At 39.2% G+C, this 13,316-nt stretch overlaps 5 protein-coding genes across 5 annotated transcripts; 3 read left to right on the top strand and 2 right to left on the bottom strand.

Moving 5' to 3' along the window:
* Positions 1-734: 734 nt before the first annotated feature.
* On the bottom strand, positions 735-1,088 carry LOC132983399 (histone H4). The gene has a single exon (XM_061049683.1). The coding sequence runs from the start codon at positions 1,071-1,073 to the stop codon at positions 762-764; it is 312 nt and encodes a 103-aa protein (XP_060905666.1). The 5' UTR covers positions 1,074-1,088; the 3' UTR covers positions 735-761.
* Positions 1,089-6,154: 5,066 nt separating this feature from the next.
* LOC132983396 (histone H1-like) lies at positions 6,155-6,851 on the top strand. Its single transcript, XM_061049681.1, has one exon. The coding sequence runs from the start codon at positions 6,170-6,172 to the stop codon at positions 6,773-6,775; it is 606 nt and encodes a 201-aa protein (XP_060905664.1). The 5' UTR covers positions 6,155-6,169; the 3' UTR covers positions 6,776-6,851.
* Positions 6,852-8,012: 1,161 nt separating this feature from the next.
* LOC132983386 (histone H2A) lies at positions 8,013-8,531 on the bottom strand. The gene has a single exon (XM_061049670.1). It carries the CDS (start codon positions 8,451-8,453, stop codon positions 8,070-8,072), a length of 384 nt encoding a protein of 127 aa, XP_060905653.1. The 5' UTR covers positions 8,454-8,531; the 3' UTR covers positions 8,013-8,069.
* Positions 8,532-8,813: 282 nt separating this feature from the next.
* LOC132983380 (histone H3) lies at positions 8,814-9,256 on the top strand. Its single transcript, XM_061049663.1, has one exon. It carries the CDS (start codon positions 8,829-8,831, stop codon positions 9,237-9,239), a length of 411 nt encoding a protein of 136 aa, XP_060905646.1. The 5' UTR covers positions 8,814-8,828; the 3' UTR covers positions 9,240-9,256.
* Positions 9,257-12,328: 3,072 nt separating this feature from the next.
* On the top strand, positions 12,329-12,845 carry LOC132983388 (histone H2B-like). Its single transcript, XM_061049672.1, has one exon. It carries the CDS (start codon positions 12,364-12,366, stop codon positions 12,730-12,732), a length of 369 nt encoding a protein of 122 aa, XP_060905655.1. The 5' UTR covers positions 12,329-12,363; the 3' UTR covers positions 12,733-12,845.
* Positions 12,846-13,316: the final 471 nt, after the last annotated feature.

Genomic DNA, 13,316 nt, shown 5'->3' on the forward strand with positions numbered 1-13,316 from the left:
TGCTGGATGACTCACTATACCATTCACATTAAGTTACTGATATTAGAAGCAAAAAGTGATAAATACATTTTGTAGTTGTTTCCGTAAATGTCGCAACAGAAAGTGAAATTTCGCATCCCCAGCCGTGATTATGCTTATTCAAAAAAAAATCATTCAGGCTAAATGAATAATCTGTTTCAAGTCAAATTTGTGTTATTCAGTGTACTCCCTGATAGTGGTCTGAAATTCAATATATGACTTTATGCCTGTTTTATGTTGAAATATAGCCTACATGATTGCAATCTGACAAATTCACGCATTATAGGGCTGTATGCCGAATGAGAGCAGGAGGTTTCGGAATATATATATACATATGTAGGGTAAATACATTCGATTACAACCAAACTAGCTAACCCTAGTGTGATAATAAAATGTATTCCTTATTTGTTTCTCTCTATGGGGATGGGATATGATTTTCCTTTATTAAAATTTACATTTAGTCAGACAGAAGACAGTAAATGTTTTATCACACTTCATATACAGATTTAAACATCAGCAGAAGAGATTATTGATATGGACGTTATTAGTTCCAGAATTAATAATTTATTAGCTCAAAATTTGTATTAAAGTACATACCCTACTTTTATATTTTCCATATCAGATGCTGGATTAAAGTTATATTATTACAATATATTTAGCTAAATATGGAAGAACTCTTCAGATGAAGTGTGTGGCTCTTAAAAGAGCCTTTGGATTTCAGTGTGAGTGGGTCAGGGTCAGGTTTAACCTCCGAAGCCGTACAGAGTACGTCCCTGTCTCTTCAGAGCGTAAACCACATCCATAGCGGTCACGGTCTTCCTCTTGGCATGCTCGGTGTAGGTGACAGCATCACGGATGACGTTCTCAAGGAATACCTTCAACACACCACGGGTCTCCTCGTAGATCAGACCGGAGATACGCTTCACTCCACCACGACGAGCCAGACGGCGGATAGCGGGCTTGGTAATTCCCTGGATGTTATCACGGAGAACTTTACGGTGACGCTTAGCGCCTCCTTTACCGAGTCCTTTACCTCCCTTTCCTCTTCCAGACATTTCAGCAGATCAGTTGTTGAGAGTTGAATAATTCTGCGTTAGGATTCACTTTTCTTTAAATCTAGTCTCTGAGAACCTTATAGAAGTCAGAGGGCTGTTTTCTTCTTCTTCGGTCATGTTCTTTCAAAAACAAAATCTCATGAAGCATTAGCGCCCCCTCTGATCAGCACCATGAATCAGGGACAGCGTGACTCCTGTTAGACTGACTGAGCTCCACATTGACCAGGAGCTGAAGAAAACATTCAACATCTTGGAGTGAAATCATTCACACCGAGTTGAAGGAAGATTATCACTCTTTTTAAACAAATGACACAACATGCTGCAGCAGGGATCATTTCAGCACCTCGGACAGCGAATGTCATAAAAAAAATAAAAGAAAAATATGACTGAATGAAACAAAGATAAATAAAGTATTTTACAACTGAACCAAATGAGGGACACATTATGTTCCAAAGCACAAAATCATCACAAATATAAAAATATGTAGAGAGAGCAGGAAGAAGACATCAAACTGAACATAAATAAATCAAAACGTACCCTTTATGTGAGTCTCTGCTGCAACAGACACAAAACCCACAAGTGAATCAGAATCTGTTTTTATTGCCAAGTGCTCTTACACACATAAGGAATTTGTATTTGTGTATTGGTGCAAAAAACAGTTAACAAAGGAAGCTTTGACATTATTTTATTTTTTGTCTTATGATGCTTGATAAATGTTAGGGATTTGAACTATAATTCATTTAATGAGCCATTCCCAGTTTCACTGTACCAGCCTTGTGTACTCAGACTTGAATGGTGTAATCTTTGAGGATCAGGATCATCCAGGAAGCCCTCAGACAATTCGATAAACAGAGTTTGATAGATAACCAGGGAAGTTTATTACCTTTGTGAGGACGCTCGTTTTGGTGACGAGTCTCACATCTTGTTTGAATGTAAGAATGTGAGCGTAATGATCTACACAGAAACATATCTGCCAATGTGAACCATCCATCTATATAGAAGTTATTTTGTTGTTACAATCAGATAAACCAAGTTATTTGTAAATTAGGTACCTTTTTGAACAATGTCCTTCTGTTGTTTAAGTTCTATCTGTTTGATTTTTCTGCTTTGTTTTTTATTATTGTGTGTTGTGTTAGTGCTCCATACCATGTGATATGATCATGAGCCGTATAAATAACTGAAATGAAAGACTGAATAACATTAAAAAGCATTTAAGACTCAATACACCACATTGTTCCACTAAAACACTGACACACATGAAATGATCTAAATCAGCTCAAATGTGATATTTGTTCGTATAACACTGTGTGATAATAACTACAGGGCTTGGACTTCTTAGATAGGATAGGATAGGATAATACTTTGTTGATCCCCACAGGGGAAATTCAGGCACTGCAGCAGCACAAGACAAGTAGAAGAAGCCCTACCCTGATTAGATAAATATAATTAAAAAATAGGGAGTATATACGAGGTGAAGTTAACTATGAAGGGAATTAAAACATATGTGCAGTGAATGGCAAGATAAAGTGACAATTGATGATTAAAGTGACTTGTTATGATTGATAGCAGCAAGTTATAATAATAAAAATAATAATACTTTTATTTGTATAGCACTTTTCTATACAAGTAACAAAGTCCTTTACAACAGAAAATAAAAGCAGAGATACAATTAAAGCAACAGGCAGAGAGTAAACAAGCAGACAACAAAATCAGACAAATAAAATAAAAATAAGAACAATTACCGAAATCACAGCGTAAAATCATTTTTGTAAAATAATGTCTTGAGTAGAGATGTAAAACAAGGGACTTAATGTTCCAAAGTCTGGGGGCTCTAACAGCAAAGGCCCTGTCCCCTTTAGTTTTTAGCCTGGATTTTGGAACAGCCAGTAGGGCTCTGCCAGAGGATCTCAGACTGCGTCTTGGTTCATAAGGGGTTAAAAGCTCAGAAATATAAGAAGGGGCCAGCCCATGTTGTGCCTTAAAAGTAATTAAAAATAATCTTAAAATCAATTCTAAAATCAACAGGGAGCCAGTGAAGGGATACTAAAATTGACGTGATATGGGCACATTTGTTTGTTCTTGTTAAAAGCTGGGCTGCTGCGTTTTGGATAGTTTGAAGACTGTGGATTGATTTTTTACTTAGACAGGTGTTTAATGAATTACAGTAATCAAGCCTGGAGGAAATTAAGGCATGTATGAGTTTCTCCAGATCTTCTTGCAACATGAGGGATTGGACCTTTGCTATATTTCTGAGCTGGTAAAAACAGGACTGTACAACTTTCTTCACTTGTGGCTCAAAACACAAGTCCTGGTGAAAAACTACCCCAAGGTCTCTGGCTGAGGGCTTCACATAATGGGCTTGTTCTCTTGTTCTCTCTAGGTGTGCAGTAATTTGATTTATTTTTGATGGGGGACCGATTACTATGACTTCTGATTTTGCGTCATTGAGTTGTAGAAAGTTGTCCGACATCCATGATTTTATTTCTGAAAGGCACTTGAGGAGAGTAGTTGTATTTGAATGGTCACCAGGTGTAATCGGGAGGTAAAGTTGTGTGTCATCGGCATAACAGTGAAAGTTGACATTATATTTACGGATGATGTTACCAAGAGGCAGCATGTAAATTGAAAATAGTGTTGGACCTAGAACTGAGCCCTGGGGGACCCCATGTGCTAACTCTGCTGTTGACGACACTGACCCAGCCATTGACACTGCAAAACCTCTGTTCTGGATGATCGATAGCAGCAAGTAATGTAAACAGCAGTGAAGAGAAGCAGTGTTGTATCTCTGTAAGGCAGAGTGCAGTTATAGAGTACAAAGATAACGATGGTATGATTATAATGAAGCCTGTCATGGGGTAGTGTTTAGTTGAACTGGTATTGTTGTCATAGACTGCTGTTGTACAGTCATATGGCAGTGGGCACAGAGGAGTACCTGAAGCGCTCTGTTTTGCACCTGGGGGAGATGAGGCGTTGGCTGAAAGAGCAGCTCATCATGGAGAAGGTGAGAGGAGTTATCCAGGATGGATATGATTTTGTCCCTCATCCTCCTCTCAGCCACTGTCTCTAAAGTGTCCAGATCAAGTCCAACTACACAGCGTGCCTTCCTCACCAGCTTGTTCAGCCTGCTCTGCCTCGAACTCAACTAAAGCTTGTGACTGTCAGCTGTCCGCCCGAGTGTGGAGGACCACAATCCTTTGAAATCCTTGTCCTTTAACCATATTGCATGCACCACTTAGACCAGGGGAGTAATTTCATCAGCAATATCAGAAAATGGTGCACTGGTAGTGAAGGGAAAGAGGAGGATGTCTCAGAATATGAAGATCATTTAGAAACAAATTCTAACTGTGATACATTTAAAGATGAGATTAATTAACCAGCACAACACACTGCAGGTTGAGCCCTACAACACACATAAAGATAAAGATAAAGATACACTTTATTGATCCACCATTGGGGGAAAAAAACAAGAATATAATTAGCAAAAATAGCAAAAAGTTAAAAAACAAACATATTTAAATCAGTTGAATAAAGGGAAAAAAATACAATAATAGAGTAATACTAGGTATGTACACATACAGTATATACCGCCTGTCCGAGAATAAACAGATTTAATGGTTTTCATCTCCAATGACTGAACCCCACGGATCAGCTGCTAACTGCTGAGGATGGTACCAGTATCCTAGTTACATGAAAGGGTGTGACTCATGTTAATGACTTCATGTCTTCATCCTTTACAAAATTAGGACATAATATCACGTTATTATTCAAAAACTAATGACAAATTCATTGTTGAATGTGATCTGAAATTGCAAACAGTGACACAAATGTTATCTATATTGTTTTAAAAGCGAGATAAAGACAATAGATGTAAATTCATTTTTGGTATTAATATTTTACTTCGGTAGGGCTTTTATAACCCCAATAATGTCCGGAGTCAATTTGACCCAATCAGTACCAAAGAGTCCAAAAAGTGAACATAACACAAGGGCTAATCAACATGTAAATAAATTTAAATACTGAATATGAAACCAACCATCAACACCTCAGAATAAAGATATTGTTTGTCAGTTTATTTTTAAAACTTTCAAAATAAAACCTCACAATTAATTTAAAAAATATCTGTCTAAAATTGTTTCATATTTCACATTTAAAAAGTTTAATGAGTTTCATATTATGAACCTTCAAAGATAATCATGACTCACAGTCTATCTGTAGAATCCGTATTGATCTTTTTACCTCAAATATATCACAGAGGAGGAGGAATAACTCTGAGTCCACCATGATCAACGAGGAGATCAGCTGAGGATAATTAAAGTTTAATTGAATGTTAATTAATGTAATTAATGTGATGTTATTACTCAGTGGACAGTGATGATTGTTAAACCTATAGACAGAAAACTGTTCTCCACACAAACTCAAACTGATGTGATGTATTCAGTCTCTATCAGCACAGGAATGATTCATTATGTTGTTAGATTATTACATCGTACTATTATAAACCTTTAACTTTGTGTCCTCTTGATGAATTCTATCATTTGGTCTGACCTGGAGATCAAACCCCCAACATCATCTGTGAGTCTGTGTGACCTCCTGAGTCTCCGACAGCCTCCGTGTGTTTACCTCCACAGAAAACTCTCCGATTAAAACTAAACACATCAAAGTACAAGGTTAATGTTTGTTCTGTTTAAATACCTGATATCTCTGCTTACACTATCATCCTTTTAAAACTTTCACAGGTCTCATTAAGACACTTTAGGTGCCGAAATGTGTCGGAAAATCCCGGCGTGTTGTCCAAACAGAGCGGGTATCATAGAGGTTTGAAGCCTGCTGTAATTAAATGAAAGAGTCCTCGTCCACAAACATGAGCTGAATCTGAAGAGATGAAGGTTTTCTAACTGATACGGGACGTTTTTTTTCGTTTTAACAGATTCTCTGTGTGAGTTTTATCCCCATAAAGTTGAAGATAAAACACAAAGTGTCGCCACATTTCAGACAGGAGAAAGAGCGTCTGTGTGGATTGACTCTTCACGGTTCTCATGTTCCCTATAAGTCCCGCCTCCTGTCGGTCTTCTCCACACGTCCAGTGAGAGAGTAAAATGGCAGAAGAAGCACCAGCAGCAGCAGCCCCGGTGGTGAAAACCCCGAAGAAGAAATCGGCTCCCAAGCCGAAGTCTGATGGACCCTCCCTCCCGACGCTCATCATCAGCGCTGTGGCTGAGTCCAAAGAGCGCAAAGGTGTGTCCCTATCGGCCGTGAAGAAGGCACTGGCCGCTAAAGGTGTGGATGTGGTCAAGGCTAACAAACGCATCAACGCCGCCGTGGTGAAGCTGGTAACAAAGGGAACTTTGGCCCAGACTAAAGGCAGTGGTGCCTCCGGATCGTTCAAGCTCGCAAAGAAAGAGCCCAAAGCCGCCAAACCTGCAGCGAAGAAGGTGGTAAAGAAAGCTCCAGCCAAGGCAAAGAAGCCCGCTGCAAAGAAAGCTACACCCAAGAAGACTCCAGTGAAGAAAGCAGCAGTCAAGAAGTCTCCGAAGAAGGTAGCAGCCAAGAAAACTCCAGTAAAGAAGGCAACCAAAAAGCCTGCTGCAAAGAGTCCCAAGAAGGCTGCCCCCAAGAAAGTGGTGAAGAAGACTCCAGTGAAAAAGGCTCCAGTTAAGAAAACAGCAGCGAAGAAGACTGCAGCCAAGAAGGCCAAGAAGTAAATCTTCACACCAGCATTCAATGCATCAAAGGCTCTTTTAAGAGCCCCCACAACTTCTACTAAAGAGTCTGTCCTCAATTATATTATTTAGAATCATGTGATCTATATTTAGAAGCTGCTGAATGTTGACATCAGCTTCTAGTGTTTACACTTCTCACAGTCTAAGATTCTATCATTACTTGTCAGAATATTATGTTCAAAACACAGGATAGTTCAACTTTTATAATCATTTAATAATGTAGGTCTTGAGGTGTGTATAAACATCTCAATGAGTGTAGTAAGATGAATACAGGTAAGGACACTCTGCAAAAGCTAATTTTACATGGATATAAAGTTTGAAGGAAACAGGACAGATACTTTTAATTATTTATTATTTGAGTTGTTTCCTTATTTAATTATTTAATTGTTCATTATTGATCCGTTGTTGTGGTTTCCAGTTTCCTCTTACCAGACCTGCTTGAACATTAAAATATAAATGAATTTCAGCCAGCGTTAAACTCAGAATGAAACATCCTCATAGAATAATTCATCTTGGTTTAATGACCCTCTGTTGGCCGAATGTGCTCCATATGTCTCCACAGGATATTTTTTTAGATTAAATCTGCTTCTTGAACTGTTTCTGATAATATTATAACGATATGATGACCACCTTACTAGAAATACTTATTTCAATAAAATACATTTCAAAAACTAATCTGGACAGTGTGTCAAATAGGATGTGATAATGAGTAAAACATTGAAGCTGAAAGACATCTCAAACGAGAAAACAGTGACTGAATTATTTTTAGAAAATGATGTTTGGGATGTGTGCATTGGTATCAAAGGACCAAAAAATACAATCCCCCACATATTACATTAATATGTACCCAAATAAAGAGATTTTATCAATATGATAAATGTTCCTGCATTCATACGTGGTATATCAGAGTACTTATCTTTGGTGCATTTACATTTTAAGCTTCGACAGACTACACTGAAACACATTTTCTTGTTAATCGTTTCTATTAAGATAGGAGCCACATTAATACAAACAACTAAAAATAAATCATGTATACCCGAATATTACTACATGTGGTAATGCCCTGCACTCATATCAAGGAGAAACATTATAGGGACACTACTTACAGTAGCCTAATGTTAAAATATAAACACAGGATCTTTTTTAACTCTGATAATCTCAAAAGAGAAAAAAGCAAGTTATTGCTAATTATTTTAGAAAAGTTATTTGCTCTTTAGTTGTGATGTGGTGGCTCTTAAAAGAGCCTTTGTGTTTGTTGAAGTCAGGATTTGGGTCTCTACTTCTTGGCGGCCTTCTCGGTCTTCTTGGGCAGGAGAACAGCCTGGATGTTGGGCAGCACTCCTCCCTGAGCGATGGTCACTCCTCCGAGCAGCTTGTTGAGCTCCTCGTCGTTGCGGACAGCCAGCTGCAGGTGACGGGGGATGATACGGGTCTTCTTGTTGTCACGTGCAGCGTTACCGGCCAACTCCAGGATCTCAGCGGTCAGGTACTCGAGCACAGCCGCCAAGTAGACGGGGGCTCCGGCACCAACACGCTGGGCATAGTTTCCTTTACGCAGCAGCCTGTGAACACGACCGACTGGGAACTGGAGTCCAGCACGGGAGGAGCGGGTCTTTGCCTTTGCTCTGGCTTTTCCACCGGTTTTGCCTCTTCCTGACATGGTGTAGGTTAATCTCTAGAGTCGGTACTGTGAGAAATAAATTCCGTGCCCAGATGTCCCCCCTTATATCTCCGCATAGCGCGCGCGCGTTTTCCTGTCCCTCCAACCAGAAAAGAGGCTTCGAGTTTATCAGAGGAGGGCGGCCCCACTCGCAGCCTCGCTCCGCGATTTGAAAAACGTTTCTCCAATGAGCAGCGGAGACTGAGGCGGGGGCTCGATCCCCCCTGCTAGACTGAGCTCCAGACGCGGCTTTGTCACCAATCAGAGGCTAGAGGTCTACAGTGGCGTCAAACTTTCACATCCGCTCAACCTTTTTAAAGGCAGCTCGTCCCCTTACTGCAGCACATTTTCTCCTGTTCAGAGAAACTAGCAAGAATGGCAAGAACAAAGCAGACCGCTCGTAAGTCCACCGGAGGCAAAGCCCCCAGGAAGCAGCTGGCTACTAAGGCTGCCCGTAAGAGCGCCCCAGCCACCGGTGGCGTCAAGAAGCCCCATCGTTACAGGCCCGGTACCGTGGCTCTCAGAGAGATCCGTCGTTACCAGAAATCCACCGAGCTGCTCATCCGCAAGCTGCCCTTCCAGCGTCTGGTCCGTGAGATCGCTCAGGACTTCAAGACCGACCTGCGCTTCCAGAGCTCCGCTGTCATGGCTCTGCAGGAGGCCAGCGAGGCTTACCTGGTCGGTCTCTTCGAGGACACCAATCTGTGCGCCATCCACGCCAAGAGGGTCACCATCATGCCCAAAGACATCCAGCTGGCCAGAAGGATCCGCGGAGAGAGAGCTTAATCTATCTACTGCTCCAAAATAACCACAACGGCTCTTTTAAGAGCCACCACATTTTACTAAAGAGATCTTCCTCTACTGTTTGTTGAATTTATAATAATGATGATTTTATTATTTCATTCTAGTCCCATGTTGTCAACTACTTGCTGCCTACAGTACTGCTACCACAGTAACACAGACATATTACAAAGTTATTAATATAATAAACACTACATTTAATTTATTCTCCACTTAACTATATTCGAACTTCAGGAGTTTCTGGTCAAATTCATGACCAGAGTTTGTCAGTTAGATAACCAGTACACATGTATATTTAATATGTATTATCTCATAAAGAGACATTGTCAATATTTAATCTCCCTCATGTTTCCTGAGAGGTGCGGATTTCTAGAATCATCGTTCAGCTAAAAGAACTTCAGTAAATCACCAGCACACACTATGAACTCAGGAATCACTTCATAAAGAAACTTTATTGATCCCCCATGGGGGACATTTTTTCATTACAAGAAAACAGGAAACAGGAATATAATTATTAAAAATAAAACATATGTATATCAGTTAAATAATGGGAGAAAAATACAATGATAGAATAATACAAGGTATGTACACTTAGAGTTATTATTATTAAAAACACACAGTGTCTAGCATTATTGATATGAGTGGTGATGCTGTTAATGAGTCTTCATTATAGACTTTATAATTTTTACATTAAATAATTGAATCCCATAAAACATTGAAGTTGATACCATTACTTCTACGGGCCTTTAAGTTTGGATCACAAACGGGTTCACTGACGACCACTTGGAATAAATATAACAGTGATTCATGAAGATGGTTAAGATGCTACAGGATGCTCCTCATACAGATCCATATCATTTTTAAATACTGATGATAAAATACTAACTTTAGTTATAGCCTGTAGATTAAAGGATACTGTACCTGATATTATAGACAACGATGAATGCAGGTTAAGATCCACCACATTAGTTTAATTATCTTTAAAGACACACTATGGGAACAAATAATGACCTCCAAAGACACAGTTCTCTGAACCACCACAGACACATCAAAGAGTTTCATACATGAAAAGTATATTCATCAAATATGTGTGTCTTTATATAACACACACACACACACACACACACACACACACACACACACACACACACACACACACACACACACACACACACACACACACACACAGTCTTGTTATGAAAAAATGATTGATGGACTGAGGAAACACAAAAGAAGATAAAAAACAATAAAAGATAAGCTGGAAAAAAACAGAACAAGATGATCTTTAAATTAACAAAATAGACTCAGATATATATGTTTAAAGTTAGATACTATATATAATATATATTCATTTAAAAGGTCTTCAGTTTGCTTTCATAAATATCGACATGAAGCCGTGGAGATGAAACAATAATGATAATAATCAGGATATAAACGTTGTGTGTTGACCTCTGGTCTTCAGGTAAACTAATCCATCATCTGAGCATCACTTTAACTTTTCCTTTTGAACTTTACACTGTAAGGGAATTTAGATAAACTTGTGAAGTACTTTGGATTAGGGAAGAGTGCAAATGGATTTGCATCTCAGGATTTCCTGAATCACCTCTCTGTGACTGACCAACTGGTAATCATCATCTCTATTAAGAACAATGTGATTCCCTTTGCTCTGCTGTCCATGTTTGATTCTATTGTGTGGAGGTGTGGGAGCCTTTGGGTAGACGTTTTGCTGTTGATTGTCTGTGGGTGTGGTTGTTTTCTGTGGTGTTTATTGTTTTAAATGTTCTTTGATGTATTGAGACTGTAGGAGAGTTTGTCTCTTTTTAAAGTCACTGTGAGCGACCCTTCTGGAGAAAATCATGTCACATGTTTTCTCTCTGTGATTCATGTCTTAAAAGTTTCCTGAATCATAATACATCTTGTTTTTATTTCTTTAGAGAACTAGCAATGCTCCTACTTTTGGAAGACATTTCTCTTACAACATAATTACAAAGAACATGTTCTAAAGACTTGAGGGATCTAGTGGGTTCATAAGACCATTAAGAGCTTCATTAACTTATTCTATAACAAACAGAGGTGTAATGTGTGCTCTGTCTCTCGTCTCTGTTAGTCATCATGCAGCTGATTTTGGATATATAGAGGACATAGATATCTACCCGTAACTTGTGATCGTCACAGTCCCAGTTTATTAAATCTGTTCTCTCCACTACAGTTAATAAAGTCCAGAACATTCAATTGCATAAATAAATATGTAGAAACATCAATTTAGAGGCGTCAATAATAAATGAAATATACACACACAGTTATAATCATATGAAATGTGTTTAAATATGAAGATATAAAGGATCCACGGTGAATTATCATGCAGTGGATAAGTGATGATGGTTATCACGATGAATCCAAACTACAGAAACTGTCTACATGTCATCAACAGCTTCTAACTGAAGGAGACAAAACAAAACACTTTAATTAATCTAATTAACAAATGTATAAACATTTTAAAATGGTATAAAATTGCAAAACTAGTTATGAAAATGTAATGTCTTATTTGGGGGTGTCATATGTCATTTAGACAAAATGCTGTTTGTTTAGATGTGGAGGAAATTACATTAGTTCATTAAGGGTAAGATTATTTGTCAAAAATGACCAAATTCTGTTGTGATGGTAGTTCATCCATTCTTGTACCTTAAAACTAGGCAAATTAGATCACCTCATGACACTTTGATAAGTGTGATTTGGGCGGGTTTTTTTCTGAGTTCACAGGGCAGAAAAGTGCACCAAGTTGAAGAAACACCTAAACACTGTAAAGCTGATTCAAGATTTATTTGAACAGCGGAAATGTTTAATCTTGTTATTTCGTTTATCGATGGTAGTTTTTCAACACATAAAATAAAAGCCTGTTCTGCAGCTCCTCAGAGTGGACGTTACTTTCCTAAACTCATTTTGCCCTCCAGGCCTCAGCTCCGGTCACGTGACTGAAAGCCTCGAGGCGCACAAATCGCAGCAAATCCTGTGTGAGCAACAGCACATCCTCATTTGCGTCAAGACCAGATTTAAAGACATTTCTAACAGTCGTTGGCTCACCCGTTTCTGAGACCACCACTCAGAAAACATGCCTGAAACCGTGAAAGCGCCCAAGAAGGGCTCGAAGAAAGCCGTCTCCAAGGCCACCAAGACCGGCAAGAAGAGGAGAAAGTCCAGAAAGGAGAGTTATGCCATCTACGTCTACAAGGTCCTGAAGCAGGTCCACCCCGACACCGGTATCTCCTCCAAGGCTATGGGCATCATGAACTCGTTCGTGAGCGACATCTTTGAGCGCATCGCCGGGGAGTCCTCCCGTCTGGCTCACTACAACAAGCGCTCCACCATCACCTCCAGGGAGATCCAGACCGCTGTCCGCCTGCTGCTGCCCGGTGAGCTGGCTAAGCACGCCGTGTCTGAGGGCACCAAGGCTGTGACCAAGTACACCAGCTCCAAGTAAACCCGCTGATCACCAGCAACAAAACGGTCCTTTTAAGGACCACCCAACATTTCATCTAAGAGTTGAAATCCTGATTGTCCGACTATACCCAACAATTGATCATATCTGCGGATGTGGGCACATTCAGTATTCAGTATCAAGCTGTTATATGGAAATGCACATTAATGTATTGATGGATGACTCATCCTATTATCCACAATGATTTCTTAATCTTACAGCATGAAGTCAAATTTAAGAAACGTGTTGTGAAGTCGTCAACTTAAATACAAAATCAAGAAGTTAAATTTAGCAGCCTTGATTATGCTTATCCTAAAATCGAAATACAAATAAAACTTCATAACTAATTTGTCATACAGGCAATTATCTGCTCAGCTTAAATGTGTTCGCTTTCTTATTCCACCCACCCTCTTTCCGAACCAATTATTGCTTTGTCTGACATTACAACTACGCCTCATTGCTCATGAAATTCAGGTGATTGACATATGGGCAAATTTAATTTATAAAATCGGATTTTAGCTATAAGAAAGTACCCATTCATAACAACTCTTCTCTTAAAAATATTTACTGAAACTAAGGTATTGAAT

Source organism: Labrus mixtus, chromosome 11 (assembly GCF_963584025.1).
Source record: "Labrus mixtus chromosome 11, fLabMix1.1, whole genome shotgun sequence".
In the NCBI taxonomy this organism is placed as follows: domain Eukaryota; kingdom Metazoa; phylum Chordata; class Actinopteri; order Labriformes; family Labridae; genus Labrus; species Labrus mixtus.